This window comes from Notothenia rossii (genome assembly GCF_949606895.1).
Source record: "Notothenia rossii genome assembly, contig: scaffold_72, whole genome shotgun sequence".
Lineage (NCBI taxonomy): Eukaryota > Metazoa > Chordata > Actinopteri > Perciformes > Nototheniidae > Notothenia > Notothenia rossii.
Genome location: NW_027639908.1, coordinates 50,777 through 71,980, shown reverse-complemented (window position 1 = coordinate 71,980; position 21,204 = coordinate 50,777). Strand labels below are relative to the sequence as shown.

General features: G+C 47.2%; 1 protein-coding gene across 1 annotated transcript in view; it reads left to right on the top strand.

Moving 5' to 3' along the window:
• LOC307027262 (uncharacterized protein) overlaps window positions 1-21,204 on the top strand; it is a 67,923-nt gene that overhangs the window by 14,801 nt on the left and 31,918 nt on the right. Inside the window, exons 3-8 of the mRNA XM_079695472.1 lie at window positions 1,316-1,551; window positions 1,840-3,649; window positions 4,377-4,550; window positions 14,811-14,984; window positions 18,866-19,039; window positions 19,434-19,607. Coding sequence (XP_079551598.1) covers window positions 1,316-1,551; window positions 1,840-3,649; window positions 4,377-4,550; window positions 14,811-14,984; window positions 18,866-19,039; window positions 19,434-19,607 — 2,742 coding nt within the window. The remainder of the gene's footprint in view (window positions 1-1,315; window positions 1,552-1,839; window positions 3,650-4,376; window positions 4,551-14,810; window positions 14,985-18,865; window positions 19,040-19,433; window positions 19,608-21,204) is intronic.

The window sequence follows — 21,204 nt, the reverse complement described above, 5'->3', positions numbered from 1 at the left end:
TTTCTACCGCCCGGACGAGAGAGGGTAATGATACACGCTGCGGCCAGGCAGGAAACATGTGACTTATCAGTAACTTTAGACATCGTAAAACAATTTTAAAAGAAATGTTATTGTATATTAAACATTTTACTGATACCAACTATATAATATTTACCTTGTTCTTTAAAAATAAAAAATATATATATTTTTTAAATATATATATATATATATTTTTAATTTTGAATGACAATCAAACATGTGGGAAGAGGGGGGGCGGCACCCCTAGCGCCCCTATGGGCCGGCCGCCACTGGTGACTGGTCTATGAGTCCACCTCTAAACTTCAGTAATGAACCTGGACCCTCAGACACAAAAAAGAGTTTCTGGAGTAAACTGACCTGAAGAGGATTCAGTTTTTATGTTATCGTATTATTTAAACTGTTCTTTAATGTCATGTGTGCAGTATAGAGTTCAGTAAGCTAACATTATTTAAAGGTATTTCTATTGGAAACTACATCATCATTGTATCAGTGGCATAAAATGATTTTAAGTTGCAAAAATATTTTCAAAGACTGAAAATTCTCAAAACTAAATATATTGGACTACTTGGGCATGTTTATGATATATATTATTAATGAATAGTAATAACCTGCTCAGCTGGTTGTGTTTAGCATTAGCAGATATAACAGAGTTTTGAGAGATCACATGTAGAGTCAATGCAAAGACCCAGATCCGTGCCGGGCAACACGAATAAAGTGAAGATGTTAAATTCATGTCACCTGCGTATTCATGCAGCGAGAAACATTTCAACTGGAGCTTAAAGTTTGTGGCGCTCTGTTCCAAAAGCCTGTCAGAGTTGAGATTGTGCTCCTGTGGTCTCTGACGGTCTGAGGGGAATCAGAGAGGAGATCAGAGCTCTACAGCAGCTCATATTCAATCAGGGTTATTCATGTTCCTGTTTAAACCAGACACTGTCTGTGGTGCTCACAATATACTCACTGCTGTTCTTATGACTACATGAAGTCACTCTGAGTGAGGATGGAGCAGCATCCTTTCCATATTTACATTGCGATTAATTCACAGCAGATTCTATCTTGTGTGTTTATAACGCTATAGTGCTCCAGGTTAATACAGCTGTGTGTGTCTTAGTAGAGACGGTGACCATGTGCTCCTATGGGTGATGAATCCAGACAGGATGCTTTTATAATAATGTGAAGCTTAAACTATCTACCTGATCGCAAAGATATATTATATAGAAATATTATTTTTTAGAATTTGCCCCCTTGTTGAACCTTTGTTGAGAATCAGCTCCTCTAAAGGATGTGTTCCTCTCCACAGAGGGAAGAGGAAGAGTGGTGTTCCTGTGGAGCAGCAGCTGTCCAGCTGTGCTCTGTGTCAGGACGTCCTGAAGGATCCAGTCTCTACCAGCTGTGGACACTGGTTCTGTAGACAGTGCATCACCTCATACTGGGAGCAGAGACCTCCATCAGGAGACCCCTCCTGTCCCCAGTGTGGAAAGAGATCCAGAACCAGAGCTGGCCTGCAGACAGCCAGTCAGAGCAGCTCTGTACGAGGTAAGAGGCCGAACACATGCAGCGTCTTTAGGCCGTCGGGGCGCTGGGTCTCTACTCTTGGATGAACTCTCATTGGCTCAGAGTCCTCTGATCTTCTTCCAGGCATTGTTTAAGTGTTTTAAAACAGACAGCAGTTTTTTCCTTTGTAGAAACACTGGACAGATCTAAAGGAGAACTTTAGCCCTGCAAATACTTCTACAGAAGATAGTAAAGATATCTGATGGCTAGGATCCTTCCTTTAGATTCTCAAAAGCATTTCCTTATTCTCTCCTGTTTCCTCTCTTCCAGCAGAACGTGGTCTGCAGGAGGTTCTAGATGAACATAGGCTCAGTCTGAGGAGGAGATGTGAACGTGTGACTGAAGGAACTGATCAAAGTGAAACCCTCCTCAACAGGATCTTCACTGAGCTCTACATCACACAAGGCCAGAGTGAAGAGATTAATACCCAACATGAGGTGAGGCAGCTGGAGACAGCTTCCAAGAAGATGACCCTCCATGACACTCCAATCAAGTGCCAGGACATCTTTAAAGCCTCACCTGACCAACAGACTCTCATCAGAGCGGTCCTGACCAACGGAGTCGCTGGAGTTGGAAAAACCTTCTCAGTGCAGAAGTTCACTCTGGACTGGGCCGAGGGTTTGGGAAACCAAGATGTCAGTCTGGTGATCCCGCTCTCCTTCAGGGAGCTGAACCTGATCAAAGGTGAGCAGTACAGTCTTCTCAGGCTGCTCCATGTTTTCCATCCAACCTTACAGAAGGTCACAGCAGAGCAGCTGGCTGTCTGCAAAGTGCTGCTCATCTTTGACGGCCTGGATGAAAGCAGACTTTCTCTGGACTTCAGAAACAATGAGGTTGTGTCTGATGTCTCTCAGCAGTCCTCAGTCAACGTGCTGCTGACAAACCTCATCAGGGGGAAGCTGCTTCCCTCGGCTCTCGTCTGGATAACTTCCAGACCTGCAGCGGCCAATCAGATCCCTCCTGAGTGTGTGGACAGGGTGACAGAAGTACGAGGCTTCACTGACGCCCAGAAGGAGGAGTACTTCAGGAGGAGATGGAGTGATGAAGACCTGTCCAGCAGAATCATCTCTCACATCAAGAGCTCCAGGAGCCTCCACATCATGTGTCTGATCCCAGTCTTCTGCTGGATCACTGCTGCAGTTCTGGACCAGATGTTGACTACAGACCAGAGAGGAGAGCTGCCCCAGACCCTCACTGACGTGTACTCACACTTCCTGCTGGTCCAGACCAAGAGGAAGAAGCAGAAGTATGAAGAGGGTAATGAGACGAGTCCACAGCAGCTGACGGAGGCTGACAGGGAGCTTCTCCTGAAGCTGGGGAGGCTGGCGTTTGAACATCTGGAGAAAGGAGACATCATGTTCTACCAAGAAGACCTGGAGCGCTGTGGTCTTGAGGTCACCGAGGCCTTGGTGCACTCAGGAGTTTGTACACAGATCTTCAAAAGAGAGAGTGTGATCTTCCAGAAAACAGTCTACTGCTTTGTTCATCTGAGCATCCAGGAGTTTCTGGCTGCAGTCTACATGCTGCACTGTTACACCAACAGAGACACAAAGGTGCTGAAGGACTTCCTGCAGGGAGACTGGCCCTATGAGAACAGTAACAGCAGAGATCAGGAGTACCCATCCCTGGATGTCTTCCTAAGAGGAGCCATGAATAAATCCCTCCAAAGCAGAAATGGCCACCTGGACCTGTTTGCCCGCTTTCTCCACGGCCTCTCTCTGGAGTCCAACCAGAGACTGTTAGGAGGCCTGCTGGGTCGCACAGACAACAGACCAGAAACCATCCAGAGAGCCATCAGCAACCTGAAGGAGATGAGAATAACAATCTCTCCTGACAGGAGCATCAACATCCTCCACTGTCTGACAGAGATGAAGGACCTCTCAGTACATCAGGAGATCACAGAGTTCCTGAAGTCAGAGAACAAATCAAAGAAACTCTCTATGATCCACTGCTCTGCTCTGGCAGACATGCTGCAGATGTCAGAGGAGGTTCTGGATGAGTTGGACCTGGATCAGTACAACACATCACGGGAGGGGAAACGGAGACTGATTCCAGCTGTGAGGAACTGCAGGAAGGCCAAGTGAGTCCAGATGTGATTAACTTTATAAACTGAAGTGGATCAGAAGTTTAATTATTCAAATAAACACGATCACATTTCTGCTGTTTAAAAACTGAGAGCAAATTAAAACTGTTCTTCTATTTATTTATAATAACTGTTAGATTGAACAGTTTCTCTCTTCATACTCCTTTGAGGGAGGGAGGCGTCATGTCAAACACATGAAGGACTCTAGAGGTTTCTCAGCATGTGATCTCACCACACAGCAGGACTTACAGTTATCAGTTATTATTACTTTCTGTTAGTTTCTTTATCTTTAAACACAGAGGTTTTTATTACCATGTATTAGAGTTTAAATAGGATCTATATAATTCCCCACCAATACCAGAGATATGTCTTAATGCTGATATACGGAGAACATCTTGCTGATGGTATTTAGTTTAAAAGATTGAAACCTTATTGGTTTGTTATTTGTGATTGTGTTCAAAATAAATGTTCAGATGTTCAGAGAAGCAATCTAGCAACAGCCTCTGACAGCAGAAGGTAGCCAACACAGACATGTGATCACACATTAACGCACACATTAAACTCAGTTATAATAATCATTTCATATTATTACACATAATATTAAATGGCATCAGCAAATGTCATTCAGAACATACTGTATGTCAAATCTTTACTCATGAAGTCTTTGAGGTTAATATAATGTTCCCTCTTTAAAACACATGTTGTAATATATGTGTTGTTATAGACTTACTGGCTGTAAACTCTCAGAGGCTGAATGTGAAGTCGTGGCCTCAGCTCTGAAGTCTGACCCCTCCCATCTGAGAGATCTGGACCTGAGTGAGAACGCTCTGGAGGATTCAGGAGTGGAGCGTCTGAGTTCTGGACTAAAGAGTCCAAACTGCAGACTGGAGGCTCTCAGGTCAGTTCACTGACTGAACTTCATACAGATCTGTTTGTGTTTATGATTTTCTGAATTTGCCTGAGAACAAAGACATTTTAATTATTTTCCTCACTTTTGCTAATGACTGAATATTCATGAGAATAACAAAGAGAAAGTGAATGTGTGAGGGAGAGTGTTTGAGCTTCCACAGACTCACTCTGTGCTCCATGAGTCAGTGGAGATGCTGTCAGTACTGAGGAGCTGTGAGGGAGGTGAAGGAGTTGTTAAACATCTGATCAAAGTTAAAGTTCCAGATCATCAGTGGATTGTTTCTGCTTCATCGCTGACATTAAAACGCTGTTTAACTGATCAGATGATTAAACCTGGAGTTATTTCAAACAGGAACTTTGTTTTCTAAACTTACATCATGTTTTCTTTATTCAGACTGAGGAGCTGCAGGTTGTCAGAGATCAGCTGTTCTGCTCTGATCTCAGCTCTGAAGTCCAACATCATCAACCCTCACTGTCAGAGATATAGCTCAAATACTTCCAAATTTCGCTTCTGGCTTTTTTGTCAACAAGCCGAGGCGCAGCGGCAGTTGCACTCCACTTGCAGCCATGCTTCTTGTTTTCTCACATGCTCTGGCAGCTAGCGCATGCACGAGAGAGGGGAGGGGCTTAGAGCGTGCTGGAGAGCGGAGGGACTGCAGGCACAGCAGGGATTGGAAGCAGAGCGCTGAAAACACACGGCTCTTATTAAAACGACGCTTTCTCACCGGAGTACTTTCCCCGTCATTCTTAAAGTACCGATACTAATGAAACGGAGGAATCGTAACGTTTTTAACGGCAGGGTATCGGCAAGAGTAAACCCTCTCCTAAAGAAACCCACTCTCAACCCGTCTGATGTTATTAACTACAGGCCCGTCTCTCTCCTCACGTTCCTCTCTAAAACACTTGAACGCGCTGTCTTTAAACAACTCTCCTGTTATCTACATCAGAACAACCTTCTGGATCCGCACCAGTCTGGTTTCAAGGCAGGTCACTCAACAGAAACTGCTCTCCTTGCTGTCTCTGAGGAACTGCACACGGCTAAAGCAGCCTCCCTCTCCTCTGTCATCATCCTTCTGGACCTGTCTGCTGCATTCGACACGGTGAATCATCAGATCCTCCTTCACACTCTCCAAGAACTTGGAGTTTCAGGCTCTGCCCTTTCCCTCCTCACCTCATACCTCAAAGACCTACAGGGTAACTTGGAGAGGGTCCGAGTCCGACCCTTGTCAATTAATTACAGGGGTCCCTCAGGGCTCTGTTCTTGGTCCCCTCCTCTTCTCCTTGTACACAAACTCGCTCGGGTCTGTCATTAGCCCGCATGGTTTTTCATACCACTGCTACGCTGACGACACCCAACTCATTCTGTCCTTTCCCCGCTCAGAGACCCAGGTCGTCGCACGCATCTCTGCTTGCCTAGCAGACATCTCTCTGTGGATGTCTGCTCACCACCTCAAGCTCAACCTTAACAAGACTGAACTGCTTTTCCTTCAGGGAAAAGATTGTCCCACTCTTGACCTAACAATCAACATCGGCCCCTCTGTTGTTTCCCCGACTCAGACTGCAAGGAATCTGGGTGTGACCCTAGATAACAAACTGTCCTTCACTGCAAACATCTCTGCTACAACCCGCTGCTGCAGATACACTCTTTACAACATCAGGAGGATACGTCCCCAGCTGACCCAGAAAGAGACGCAGGTTCTGGTCCAGGCTCTCGTCATCTCACGCCTAGACTACTGCAACTCCCTCCTGGCTGGTCTGCCTGCATGTGCCATCCGACCTCTGCAGCTCATCCAGAATGCAGCGGCTCGTCTGGTCTTCAACCTTCCTAAATGTTCCCACACCACGCCGCTCCTCCGCTCCCTTCACTGGCTTCCAGTAACTGCTAGAATCCACTTCAAGACACTGGTACTTGCGTACCATGCTGTGAATGGATCTGGCCCTTCCTACATCCAGGACATGGTTAAACCGTACACCCCAGCACGTGCACTCCGCTCTGCATCAGCCAAACAGCTCTCTGCACCCGCACTGCGAGGGGGACCCAAGTTCCCATCAGCAGAAACACGTGGGTTTGCTATCCTGGCTCCAAAATGGTGGAATGAGCTCCCCATTGAAATCAGGACAGCAGAAAGCTTACACATCTTCTTCAGACTGAGAACTCATCTCTTTGGACTCCACTTCCAGAGATAGAATTACTAACAAAGCACTTATATACTAATAAAGGGCTGGCTGATCTAAAGCCAGTTGAGTAGCACTTGAAATGTTTGGCTCTATGAAACCTGATGTTCTTATATGATTCTGTTTTCTTCAAGTTTGTATCTTGTTGGTCGAACGCACTTATTGTAAGTCTCTTTGGATAAAAGCGTCAGCTAAATATAATGTAATGTATACCTTTCAAGTATCGGTACACCGTGCAACACTAGTGTGCAGTAAGCAGTGATACCAATATTCCTCCAATATTTGAATCCAGAATCCAAACGATTCGGTCTAAAATCTGTACCGTATGCTTCCCATCTTAGCTTTCTTGTCTGGCTCCACAGGTTTAATTGTTTTACAACTTCAAACCATACTTGAAGGGAAAACAAAATGAAAGTATTTACGTGATCTTGATATGTTTTTAATAGTTTGAGATCTCCCACAAAGGCTTGCATTGGAATATCTTTGTCACACCACAGAACAAGAGGTTTGAGTTGGGAACAGTAATAATAATCCTTCAGGTTATGGAGAGACATACCACCTCTCTGCTTATTAATCAGTAATGTTCTTAATCCTTGGTTTTTTTCCGTTCCAAATAAATGGTGATATTTGTTTGTTCCATTTCTGAAATTGGGTGTTAGGGATTTTAATTGGTGATGACGTAAACAGGTATAACAATCTAGGTAACATTGACATTTGTATTATCTCTATTCTTGCACTAAAGCTCCTCCTCTTTAATTTTCTTATTTACAGCTTCATCATTAGTTTTATATAAGTCACTCGGGTTACGTGTTAACCAAACACCCAGGTATTTTATTCCTTTTTGAGTCAACGGGAAGTCTTTGTTTGAGTTCAGAGGAGGGATGTCAGTTAAACGCTAATATGTGACTTGTTATATTTAGCTTATAGCCTGAACATGTAGCAAACAGTTCAAGGAGATCAGGAAGGGCAGTAAGGCAGACGTCAGGGTTACGAACATATAGCAATACGTCATCCGCATACAATGCTGTTTTGTGTTCTGTGTCTTTAATAGTAGTTCCCTGTATGCTACAGTCCTCTCTTATTGCCTGTGCCAGAGGTTCTATGTAGATTGCAAAGAGTGTTGGTGAAAGGGGGCATCCCTGACGAGTAGACCTTTCCAATTGAATACGGTCAGTGAGACGTTTATTCTGGTTCTCGCTGTGGGGGCCGAGTACAAGGCTTTGATGCTATTAACACATTTTTCAGTAAAACCAAAGCACTTCAGAACCAGAGACAAATATTCCCAACTGACTCGATCAAAAGCTTTCTCTGCATCCAGACTTATCATATCGAGTTTGAATTAGTTTTCCTCATCAGAATACCTTTATTCGTCCCACAGAGGGGACATTTACATTGTTCCAGCAGAAAAAGAGCCTAAGACAGCTTGATGTTTAACAAGAAGTATGCAGAAAAAAATATTAAAGATAAAAAAAAAAGAATTACACAATTTACAAAATACAAAAATACACAGTCTGTAACGGATCTGAAGATGTAGCAGCCAAATTGCAGTTATTCACGGAATATATTTACAGCGTATATATATCACTGTGACGAAGGTAACTTCCCTATGGACTTACGGCTTCGGGCCTTGTAATATTGCACATGTAGGTTTTGACTTTATGAAACAACTTCCCTTTGCAGAGAGAAAGTCACTCAGCACTTTAGTGAACAGTTTGCACTTTATTAGCGTGATTGCACAGTACAGTTTGGCATAGCATATTTGCACATTTTACATAATTTATACTAATTATTGGGGTGTTTATTAACTGATTAAACCGTATTGATTGGAATGTCGTCTGGCAGGTGCTGGTCGGGTCCTCGGCTCCGCCTGAAAAGATAGGGGAGTTTGCAAGAGCGCCGAAAGTGTTTATGCCGGTGTCGAATGACAGCGGTTGAGATTAATCGGGGTGCAAATAATATGTTGAGGGTGTATAAATCAGGACGTTAAGTTGCATACAAGTTACCAACGTGTTATTCTGTTCAGTTATAATGTTTGTGTTTGAAAAGTGTTCCCCCTCCCGTCTTGTCTGTTGCTGCTGATTGTGTTCACCTGGTGCACTGCGTTGTCTCATCCCCCCTCACCTGTGTCTTGTTGATTGATTAGTCTGTGGGTATTTAGGCTCTGTGTTTCCTGTCTGAGGGTGTGTGAGATCCTTGTGGCTGCTGACTGTTCAGGGAGGACCATAGAATGTATATATTAATGGACGTAGGGTACGTGACGTCACCCATAGCATTCTGCAGAGTTGTCGAGAAGCCCTTAGTAGGCGGAGTCGGCCACTAACGGCTTTACAGCGACGTCAGAGTCTAATCCCGCCTGCTCCAAATAAGGGCAAAGAGGTGGAGCCGAGGCGGGACCTGCTGCCTCCGAACTGGAAGTAAACAGAGCTAGCTCAGGCTAAGAAGCTAAGCTAACATGAAATACGTGCATACCAAGTTACTGCTAACAGTGTAGTTCCCCTATATAAACGTTACATTCATAATCAATGAGACAATCTGCAAGAGAATTAGCAATGTTTTGTTATTCTGAATGCTTGTCATTCACACGTTAAGAGAAGACGGACTCCACCGCCCGGCCCCGGACCTAACGGAGCCGCAGTGGGCTAGCTCCGGGACGCCGGCTGGAGCTAGCCCCCTGCGGCTCCGTTAGCTCCGGCGGCCACCACTGGGATAATTGGGTCCCCTATTAACATTTGCTCCCGTTTAGCATTATGGGCGTCATAGCCATAGACTATAAAAGTCTTACCCAAGGCTGAATCATAAACTAAAATGTATATAGTATAAAGGGTTACGTCCTTAGCTGGCTAATAAGTAACAAGCTAAGCTACCAAGCACACAAACACCTGCGAACGGGACATGTATAATATTATCATTTTAGACTTCTTGGAAGTTCTGTTAGTACATTCAAGCGCACAGCACAACATTTTAATCGTCTGGTATTTGTAACAATATTCCCTAAAAGGCACAATCACCACGAACACGGCTAAAGCTAAAGGGTCAAGTACAGTACTATGACTAACGAACGTTGTAGCCTCTATGGTTGTAGCCTAGCAGAGTGGACAAGTTGCTTTTAGCTGACAGTGAGGCATGTACATGTCCATCAAAGTGACCACGCCCTAATTTATACAAAAGCTTTAAGGCTTAATATTAATTAAACAGATGACTTGAGAAAAAATTCACTCCCCCAATCCATATTCAAGAAGGGGGTATCTAACTATACAGAGAATATGGTTTTTTGAACCACGATGTAAACATGTTTAATTCTGCTCTAAAGTTGGGCATTTTAACATGGGGGTCTATGGAAATTGCTCCCTTCTGCAGACTGCTCCTACTGGCCACTAGATGAACTGCAGATTGAGGCACTTCCGCATTGGCGTCCCGGCTCTTCCCCAGAGTTTGCCGCTTGGGGAGGACAGTCATATTGAGGCTGTGAATCATCTGCCCATGAGGAGTAAATGCCCACACCGGGTTATATTTGAACTCTCTGCCTCCTCCTGTGGGCGGGACTAAGTCTCGAGGATAGGAGTCGAGGAGGGGAAATCCCAGAAGTGTGTGTGTGTGTGTGTGTGTGTGTGTGTGTGTGTGTGTGTGTGTGTGTGTGTGTGTGTGTGTGTGTGTGTGTGTGTGTGTGTGTGTGTGTGTGTGTGTGTGTGTGTGTGTGTGTCGCAGGAAGGAAGGACCTGCGGTATCTCTCCGTGAGACAGGTGGGGTGCAGCAGCCTGTCGCTGAAGGTGCTGCACAGTGAGGATAGGGTGTCCTGGAGAGGGTGGGACACAGTGTCCAGCAGGGAGGACAGCTTGGCTGCCATTCTCCTGTCTCCCACCCCCTCCACAGTGTCCAGAGGACTCCTGTCTCCCACCTCCTCCACAGTGTCCAGAGGACTCCTGTCTCCCACCACCTCCACAGTGTCCAGAGGACTCCTGTCTCCCACCTCCTCCACAGTGAGGACTGATGTCTCCCACCTCCTCCACAGTGTCCAGAGGACTCCTGTCTCCCACCACCTCCACAGTGTCCAGAGGACTGATGTCTCCCACCACCTCCACAGTGTCCAGAGGACTCCTGTCTCCCACCACCTCCACAGTGTCCAGAGGACTGATGTCTCCCACCCCCTCCACAGTGAGGACTCCTGCCTCCCACCTCCTCCACAGTGAGGACTCCTGTCTCCCACCCCCTCCACAGGGTCCAGAGGACTGATATCTCCCACCTCCTCCACAGTGTCCAGAGGACTCCTGTCTCCCACCCCCTCCACAGTGTCCAGAGGACTCCTGTCTCCCACCCCCTCAGCAGCGTCCAGAGGACTGATGTCTCCCACCTCCTCCACAGTGTCCAGAGGACTCCTGTCTCCCACCACCTCCACAGTGTCCAGAGGACTCCTGTCTCCCACCACCTCCACCGTGTCCAGAGGACTGATGTCTCCCACCCCCTCCACAGGGTCCAGAGGACTCCTGTCTCCCACCACCTCCACAGTGTCCAGAGGACTCCTGTCTCCCACCCCCTCCACAGTGTCCAGAGGACTCCTGTCTCCCACCCCCTCCACAGTGAGGACTCCTGTCTCCCACCACCTCCACAGTGAGGACTCCTGTCTCCCACCTCCTCCACAGTGAGGACTCCTGTCTCCCACCACCTCCACAGTGAGGACTCCTGTCTCCCACCTCCTCCACAGTGTCCAGAGGACTCCTGTCTCCCACCACCTCCACAGTGAGGACTCCTGTCTCCCACCACCTCCACAGCGTCCAGAGGTCTCCTGTCTCCCACCACCTCCACAGTGAGGACTCCTGTCTCCCACCACCTCCACAGCGTCCAGAGGTCTCCTGTCTCCCACCTCCTCCAAAGTGTCCAGAGGACTCCTGTCTCCCACCACCTCCACAGTGTCCAGAGGACTCCTGTCTCCCACCACCTCCACAGTGAGGACTCCTGTCTCCCACCACCTCCACAGCGTCCAGAGGTCTCCTGTCTCCAACCTCCTCCACAGTGTCCAGAGGACTCCTGTCTCCCACCACCTCCAAAGTGTCCAGAGGACTCCTGTCTCCCACCACCTCCACAGTGAGGACTCCTGTCTCCCACCACCTCCACAGTGTCCAGAGGACTCCTGTCTCCCACCACCTCCACAGTGTCCAGAGGACTCATGTCTCCCACCACCTCCACAGTTTCCAGAGGACTCCTGTCTCCCACCTCCTCCACAGTGTCCAGAGGACTCCTGTCTCCCACCACCTCCACAGTGAGGACTCCTGTCTCCCACCACCTCCGCAGTGTCCAGAGGACTCCTGTCTCCCACCACCTCCGCAGTGTCCAGAGGACTCCTGTCTCCCACCACCTCCACAGTGAGGACTCCTGTCTCCCACCTCCTCCACAGTGAGGACTCCTGTCTCCCACCTCCTCCACAGTGTCCAGAGGACTCCTGTCTCCCACCTCCTCCACAGTGAGGACTCCTGTCTCCCACCTCCTCCACAGTGTCCAGAGGACTCCTGTCTCCCACCTCCTCCACAGTGAGGACTCCTGTCTCCCACCTCCTCCACAGTGTCCAGAGGTCTCCTGTCTCCCACCACCTCCACAGTGTCCAGAGGACTGATGTCTCCCACCTCCTCCACAGTGAGGACTCCTGTCTCCCACCTCCTCCACAGTGTCCAGAGGACTCCTGTCTCCCACCACCTCCACAGTGTCCAGAGGTCTCCTGTCTCCCACCACCTCCACAGTGTCCAGAGGACTCCTGTCTCCCACCCCCTCCACAGTGTCCAGAGGACTCCTGTCTCCCACCCCCTCCACAGTGTCCAGAGGACTCCTGTCTCCCACCCCCTCCACAGTGTCCAGAGGACTCCTGTCTCCCACCACCTCCACAGTGTCCAGAGGACTCCTGTCTCCCACCTCCTCCACAGTGAGGACTCCTGTCTCCCACCTCCTCCACAATGAGGACTCCTGTCTCCCACCACCTCCACAGTGAGGACTCCTGTCTCCCACCTCCTCCACAATGAGGACTCCTGTCTCCCACCACCTCCACAGTGAGGACTCCTGTCTCCCACCACCTCCACAGTGTCCAGAGGACTCCTGTCTCCCACCTCCTCCACAGTGTCCAGAGGACTCCTGTCTCCCACCACCTCCACAGTGAGGACTCCTGTCTCCCACCTCCTCCACAGTGTCCAGAGGACTCCTGTCTCCCACCACCTCCACAGTGAGGACTCCTGTCTCCCACCACCTCCACAGTGAGGACTCCTGTCTCCCACCACCTCCACAGTGAGGACTCCTGTCTCCCACCTCCTCCACAGTGAGGACTCCTGTCTCCCACCCCCTCCACAGTGTCCAGAGGACTCCTGTCTCCCACCACCTCCACAGTGAGGACTCCTGTCTCCCACCCCCTCCACAGTGTCCAGAGGACTCCTGTCTCCCACCTCCTCCACAGTGAGGACTCCTGTCTCCCACCCCCTCCACAGTGTCCAGAGGACTCCTGTCTCCCACCTCCTCCACAGTGAGGACTCCTGTCTCCCACCACCTCCACAGTGAGGACACCTGTCTCCCACCTCCTCCACAGAGTCCAGAGGACTCCTGTCTCCCACCTCCTCCACAGTGAGGACTCCTGTCTCCCACCACCTCCACAGTGAGGACTCCTGTCTCCCACCTCCTCCACAGTGTCCAGAGGACTCCTGTCTCCCACCTCCTCCACAGTGTCCAGAGGACACCTGTCTCCCACCCCCTCCACAGTGTCCAGAGGACTCCTGTCTCCCACCTCCTCCACAGTGAGGACTCCTGTCTCCCACCTCCTCCACAGTGTCCAGAGGACTCCTGTCTCCCACCACCTCCACAGTGAGGACTCCTGTCTCCCACCACCTCCACAGTGAGGACTCCTGTCTCCCACCACCTCCACAGTGAGGACTCCTGTCTCCCACCTCCTCCACAGTGAGGACTCCTGTCTCCCACCCCCTCCACAGTGTCCAGAGGACTCCTGTCTCCCACCACCTCCACAGTGAGGACTCCTGTCTCCCACCCCCTCCACAGTGTCCAGAGGACTCCTGTCTCCCACCTCCTCCACAGTGAGGACTCCTGTCTCCCACCCCCTCCACAGTGTCCAGAGGACTCCTGTCTCCCACCTCCTCCACAGTGAGGACTCCTGTCTCCCACCCCCTCCACAGTGAGGACTCCTGTCTCCCACCCCCTCCACAGTGTCCAGAGGACTCCTGTCTCCCACCTCCTCCACAGTGTCCAGAGGACTCCTGTCTCCCACCCCCTCCACAGTGTCCAGAGGACTCCTGTCTCCCACCCCCTCCACAGTGTCCAGAGGACTCCTGTCTCCCACCCCCTCCACAGTGAGGACTCCTGTCCCCCTCCACAGTGTCCAGAGGACTCATGTCTCCTGTCCCCCTCCACAGTGAGGACTCCTGTCCCCCTCCACAGTGAGGCGGGATCTTCCTTCTAGGTCCGTTACCTTTGCTTGAAGCAGCCTCTGTTGAGAAAAGAGCAGAGCGTCTCTCAGGTCCGTGGCCATGGTCTCCGTTCCCTCCACCCGTTGCTCTGCTTCAGTTAGCATCGTGCTAACATTGCGGACATCACCAACGACGCTTTGTAATTTTGTATTCATCTCCGTCTTGAAAGAGTTGAACTCCTGTTCCATGGCTTGTCTGAAGTCGTTCTTAAAGTCCGTTAGTTCCTGTTTTAACGCAGTTTTTAAGTTTCTTATATCCCTGCCCAAGTTTTGCATAGCCTCAGCCGTGGAAATGTCTTCCTCCTCACTACCCGCATCCGTCTCTGGTTTTCTTGTCTTTTCCCTCGTTCTAGTTTTTTGTTTTCCCCAGTGGTTTCTTGCCTTTAACCCCACTCATCCTTTTGGTGTCTTGTATTCAAAGATATTGTGTTTCTAAGGGGTTTCAAACTCAAATTGACCGGGAGAGTTTTCTATCATCTTGAAAGGCTCACCGGAAGATGAACTAATATTATTTTACATAAAGTTTACTTTTTGAAATAGAAATGTTAATGTTCCCACATTTCAGACCTGAACATCTGAATGGATTATAAACTGATTTTTAATCCTCATCATGTTTTCTTTCTTCAGACTGAGGGGCTGCAGTTTGTCAGAGATCAGCTGGTCTGCTCTGATCTCAGCTCTGAAGTCCAACCCCTCCCATCTGAGAGTTCTGGACCTGAGTCTCAACGCTCTGAAGGATTCAGAAGTGAAGCTGCTGAGAGATGTTCTGGAGAGTCCAGACTGCAGACTGGAGACTCTCAGGTCAGTTCACTGACTCTCTGTTCCTGCTGGAGATCTCATGTTTCATTAGTTATTCAACCTGACTCTTCTACATTCATATATTACATCCATACTTTTGGAATTGTTGTTTTGTTCATATTTTTGTTTCTCTAAAGCAGGAGTTTCAAACTCAAACACACAGTGGGCCAAAATAAAAAAATGTGTACTAGTGGAGGGCCGGACTGGTTCAATGTTTATTGCAGAACTTATTGAAATGAACTTATTGCACATATTAAACCTGGAAACTAACAAAGCTTCAATGATTGCCTATAAAAACAACATTACACATTAAATAATCAGTTGAGTCAGTTCTTATGGCTCTATCTGCAGCTTCTCCAGAGTCAGTTCTTATGGCTCTATCTGCAGCTTCTCCAGAGTCATTTCTCATGGCTCTATCTGCAGCTTCTCCAGAGTCAGTTCTTATGGCTCTATCTGCAGCTTCTCCAGAGTCAGTTCTTATGGCTCTATCTGCAGCTTCTCCAGAGTCATTTCTTATGGCTCTATCTGCAGCTTCTCCAGAGTCATTTCTCATGGCTCTATCTGCAGCTTCTCCAGAGTCAGTTCTTATGGCTCTATCTGCAGCTTCTCCAGAGTCATTTCTTATGGCTCTATCTGCAGCTTCTCCAGAGTCATTTCTCATGGCTCTATCTGCAGCTTCTCCAGAGTCAGTTCTTATGGCTCTATCTGCAGCTTCTCCAGAGTCAGTTCTTATGGCTCTATCTGCAGCTTCTCCAGAGTCATTTCTTATGGCTCTATCTGCAGCTTCTCCAGAGTCAGTTCTTATGGCTCTATCTGCAGCTTCTCCAGAGTCAGTTCTTATGGCTCTATCTGCAGCTTCTCCAGAGTCAGTTCTTATGGCTCTATCTGCAGCTTCTCCAGAGTCAGTTCTTATGGCTCTATCTGCAGCTTCTCCAGATTCATTTCTTATGGCTCTATCTGCAGCTTCTTCAGAGTCAGTTCTTATGGCTCTATCTGCAGCTTCTCCAGAGTCAGTTCTTATGGCTCTATCTGCAGCTTCTCCAGATTCATTTCTTATGGCTCTATCTGCAGCTTCTCCAGAGTCATTTCTTATGGCTCTATCTGCAGCTTCTCCAGAGTCAGTTCTTATGGCTCTATCTGCAGCTTCTCCAGAGTCAGTTCTTATGGCTCTATCTGCAGCTTCTCCAGAGTCATTTCTTATGGCTCTATCTGCAGCTTCTCCAGAGTCAGTTCTTATGGCTCTATCTGCAGCTTCTCCAGAGTCAGTTCTCATGGCTCTATCTGCAGCTTCTCCAGAGTCATTTCTTATGGCTCTATCTGCAGCTTCTCCAGAGTCAGTTCTTATGGCTCTATCTGCAGCTTCTCTAGAGTCATTTCTTATGGCTCTATCTGCAGCTTCTCCAGAGTCAGTTCTTATGGCTCTATCTGCAGCTTCTCCAGAGTCAGTTCTTATGGCTCTATCTGCAGCTTCTCTAGAGTCATTTCTTATGGCTCTATCTGCAGCTTCTCCAGAGTCAGTTCTTATGGCTCTATCTGCAGCTTCTCCAGAGTCAGTTCTTATGGCTCTATCTGCAGCTTCTCCAGAGTCATTTCTTATGGCTCTATCTGCAGCTTCTCCAGAGTCAGTTCTTATGGCTCTATCTGCAGCTTCTCCAGAGTCAGTTCTTATGGCTCTATCTGCAGCTTCTCCAGAGTCAGTTCTCATGGCTCTATCTGCAGCTTCTCCAGAGTCAGTTCTTATGGCTCTATCTGCAGCTTCTCCAGAGTCAGTTCTTATGGCTCTATCTGCAGCTTCTCCAGAGTCAGTTCTCATGGCTCTATCTGCAGCTTCTCCAGAGTCAGTTCTTATGGCTCTATCTGCAGCTTCTCCAGAGTCAGTTCTTATGGCTCTATCTGCAGCTTCTCCAGAGTCATTTCTTATGGCTCTATCTGCAGCTTCTCCAGAGTCAGTTCTCATGGCTCTATCTGCAGCTTCTCCAGAGTCAGTTCTTATGGCTCTATCTGCAGCTTCTCCAGAGTCAGTTCTCATGGCTCTATCTGCAGCTTCTCCAGAGTCATTTCTTATGGCTCTATCTGCAGCTTCTCCAGAGTCAGTTCTTATGGCTCTATCTGCAGCTTCTCCAGAGTCAGTTCTTATGGCTCTATCTGCAGCTTCTCCAGAGTCATTTCTCATGGCTCTATCTTCAGCTTCTCCAGAGTCAGTTCTTATGGCTCTATCTGCAGCTTCTCCAGAGTCATTTCTTATGGCTCTATCTGCAGCTTCTCCAGAGTCAGTTCTTATGGCTCTATCTGCAGCTTCTCCAGAGTCAGTTCTTATGGCTCTATCTGCAGCTTCTCCAGAGTCAGTTCTTATGGCTCTATCTGCAGCTTCTCCAGAGTCAGTTCTTATGGCCCTATCTGCAGCTTCTCCAGAGTCAGTTCTTATGGCTCTATCTGCAGCTTCTCCAGAGTCATTTCTCATGGCTCTATCTGCAGCTTCTCCAGAGTCAGTTCTTATGGCTCTATCTGCAGCTTCTCCAGAGTCAGTTCTCATGGCTCTATCTGCAGCTTCTCCAGAGTCATTTCTTATGGCTCTATCTGCAGCTTCTCCAGAGTCAGTTCTTATGGCTCTATCTGCAGCTTCTCCAGAGTCAGTTCTTATGGCTCTATCTGCAGCTTCTCCAGAGTCAGTTCTCATGGCTCTATCTGCAGCTTCTCCAGAGTCAGTTCTTATGGCTCTATCTGCAGCTTCTCCAGAGTCAGTTCTTATGGCTCTATCTGCAGCTTCTCCAGAGTCAGTTCTTATGGCTCTATCTGCAGCTTCTCCAGAGTCAGTTCTTATGGCTCTATCTGCAGCTTCTCCAGAGTCAGTTCTTATGGCTCTATCTGCAGCTTCTCCAGAGTCATTTCTTATGGCTCTATCTGCAGCTTCTCCAGAGTCAGTTCTTATGGCTCTATCTGCAGCTTCTCCAGAGTCAGTTCTCATGGCTCTATCTGCAGCTTCTCCAGAGTCAGTTCTTATGGCTCTATCTGCAGCTTCTCCAGAGTCAGTTCTTATGGCTCTATCTGCAGCTTCTCCAGAGTCAGTTCTTATGGCTCTATCTGCAGCTTCTCCAGAGTCAGTTCTTATGGCTCTATCTGCAGCTTCTCCAGAGTCAGTTCTCATGGTTCTATCTGCAGCTTCTCCAGAGTCATTTCTTATGAGTACATTTTCCCTCAGGCCAACAACAGCTTCAACAAAACTATTTCCCTCAAAGAGAAACCAAACATGCCCTGTTGTCGAGAGAGAGAAAGTGCAGAAGGAAACATCCATTAAAGTCAGTGTGCTGCTCTGTGATGCTAGCTCAGATACTTGGCATCTCATCTTGGGGGCAAGGTCATCAATGTTTGGGCTCAGGCTCTGAGCTGAGGAGACCCTCAGGATGGAGAGAAGGTCTGAGAGCAATATACCGGAGGGCCGGATCTAATAGGAATTAGAAATGATCCTGAGGGCCCAAATGTAATCTGAGTTTGACATGTGTTCTCTAAATGTAGTCTGCAGTCGTAGCAGTTGATTGTTTCCTAAAGTAACTATTATTCTTCCTCTGTTAGTTGTTAAAGTAAATGTATGTTTTCAATCTTTAGTAAATGGTCTGAATAAAGAAGCTCCTCTGAACTAATATTATTTTACATAAAGTTTACTTTCTGACAGAGAAATGTTAATGTTCCCACATTTAGACGTGTTTCCACAGATAATAACCAGGAGGCTGATATAATGATGATCCTCAATAACAGAATGACAGTCTCTGTAATTCAGGGAAAGATCATTGATCAGGACGCAGTGATGATGAGCTGCACATTTCAGACCTGAACATCTGACTGGATCATGAACTCTTCTTTCTCCTCATCATGTTTTCTTTATTCAGACTGAGGGGCTGCAGTTTGTCAGAGATCAGCTGGTCTGCTCTGATCTCAGCTCTGAAGTCTGACCCCTCCCATCTGAGAGATCTGGACCTGAGTCTCAACGCTCTGAAGGATTCAGGAGTGGAGCTGCTGAGAGATGTTCTGGAGAGTCCAGACTGCAGACTGGAGACTCTCAGGTCAGTTCACTGACTCTCTGTTCCTGCTGGAGATCTCATGTTTCATTAGTTATTCAACCTGATTATGTTCATTAATAACTTGAATTCATTAAAGAGTAAATGTCCTTTTATTCATGTTTTTATTTTCATGTACTAAATGAAGAACTGCAAACATAAATATTGATTGTTTCTTATAGAAACTTTAATAGCTTTTATTTGTAAAAAGTAAATCTATGTTTTTAATATTTAGTAAACGATAACGTCTGAATAAAGGTCATCTGAAGTGATATTAGTTTGACATGATGAAGTTTACTTCCTGAAGGAGACACATTTTATTGATCTCATTCATTTCAATGTTGAGAAACACATCTGATTATAAACTCTTCTTTCTCCTCATCATGTTTTCTTTATTCAGTCTGGAGAGCTGCAGGTTGTCAGAGACCAGCTGTTCTGCTCTGATCTCAGCTCTGAAGTCCAACATCCATCTGAGAGATCTGAACCTGAGTCTCAACTACAATCTGCAGGATTCAGGAGTGAAGCTGCTGAGAGATCTTGTGGAGAGTCCAGACTGCAGACTGGAGACTCTCAGGTCAGTTCACTGACTCTCTGTTCCTGCTGGAGATCTCATGTGTTCAGTTTGTAATTGAACCTAATGTATGTACATTAATAACTTGAATTCATAAAGGGTCCGGGACCGGGACCCCAAGTAATCTGAGAGCTGTTCTCTGCCGTCATGACGCGCAGGGTGTTATTTTGTAACGGTGCCTGAGCTGGGTGCTCCACTCTTCCTGTCGGCTCTGTCGGCTAAACTCCGCTGCTCCGGGATGACGGTCTAACTGCTGGTGAACTCGGAGCGCTGTCAGAACGGGACGCTCAGATACTCAGAGCAGAGCTCACTGTCAGAGAGCCTGATGTGCAGGGTATAATAATAATTATAATATAATTAAGCAATAGCTCACTTCAGGCCGTGGTATATGCTCATTATATCACAGCTAAGGGGCGTGGTTCAACCCCCTCAGCTGTGATATAATGAGCATATATCACGGCCTGAAGTGAGCTATTGCTTTTATAAAACGGTTACCAAGTGTGGCAATATGAAAGAGAAATACACACTCTAATTTAAATAGTTTTTATTAGTAAATAATGATGTTCAAAATGAAATAGTCCCTCCGTTGCCTTCTGCACAAAACATAGTGCGAGGTGGTTGCTATGCAACAACACTAACAGCTAGCGAACATATTAGACAGAGAGCGTTGATCCATTATTTGGCTGTTTATTTACATTAATGTGTATGTTGCTGTTTATTGTGCAGCCACTGAAAAACTGTCCAGCATCAGTAGAATGGCTTACGTGGTCACTTGTATAGGTTGAGGTTGTTCGAGGCTGTTGCTTGGCGTGGAGAGAATATTTCTCCACTTTCTCCGGTCCCCGAGATTGGGCTTCCAGTAGCTCTGGAGAGAGCTTTCGCACCTGTGGCCACTAACGGTCATAATTTCTCTGCTTTGTTTCAAGACCCGCATCAGAAAGCTTTTGAATGGTGCTACTTTTCCAGTTGGTCTACCTGCTCTTCACGTAGCTCTGCATGTCGTAGTTTAGGTGCTCTCTGGAGATAGGCACTGCTCAATCCACTCCTCCATAGTAAGACCCCCCCCGGAGGTCTAAGTTAATCTTAAATGTTTCCATTTTATGCTTTGTAAGTTTGTTTCGTAACGGAAGAAATGTAAATATATTTATAAAACTGACAAGTCAAATCAAGCAATCTGATTTGTCGATAGCGTTTTTGCGGACCTCTTTGATTACAGATTTGAAAACATCGTTGCTTGCTTTAAAAGTAGCACAATTCATTATGTTAAACCTTCAAAAGTATCTAGATATCCCTGCCCTAATGCCAAAGGAACTGCACACTGAATATGTTTTGCCGTTTGATGTCTATGTCTGGACCACTGCGTCAAAAAGGAGGGCTTCTGCCCCGTTACTTCTCCGCTGCTTTCTTGTTCCAGTATGAGTTTGCTTTTCAACCCAACGGTATACTGTTTTTCTCAGACGCGGAGGGATACTGACTTGTTGTGAAAAGTAACTTACAATTCTACCCGTGGTATACGCTCAGTATATCACGGATAAGAACCAATCAGATTGCTTGATTTGACTTGTCCGTTTTATAATATAATAATAATAATAATTAGGGT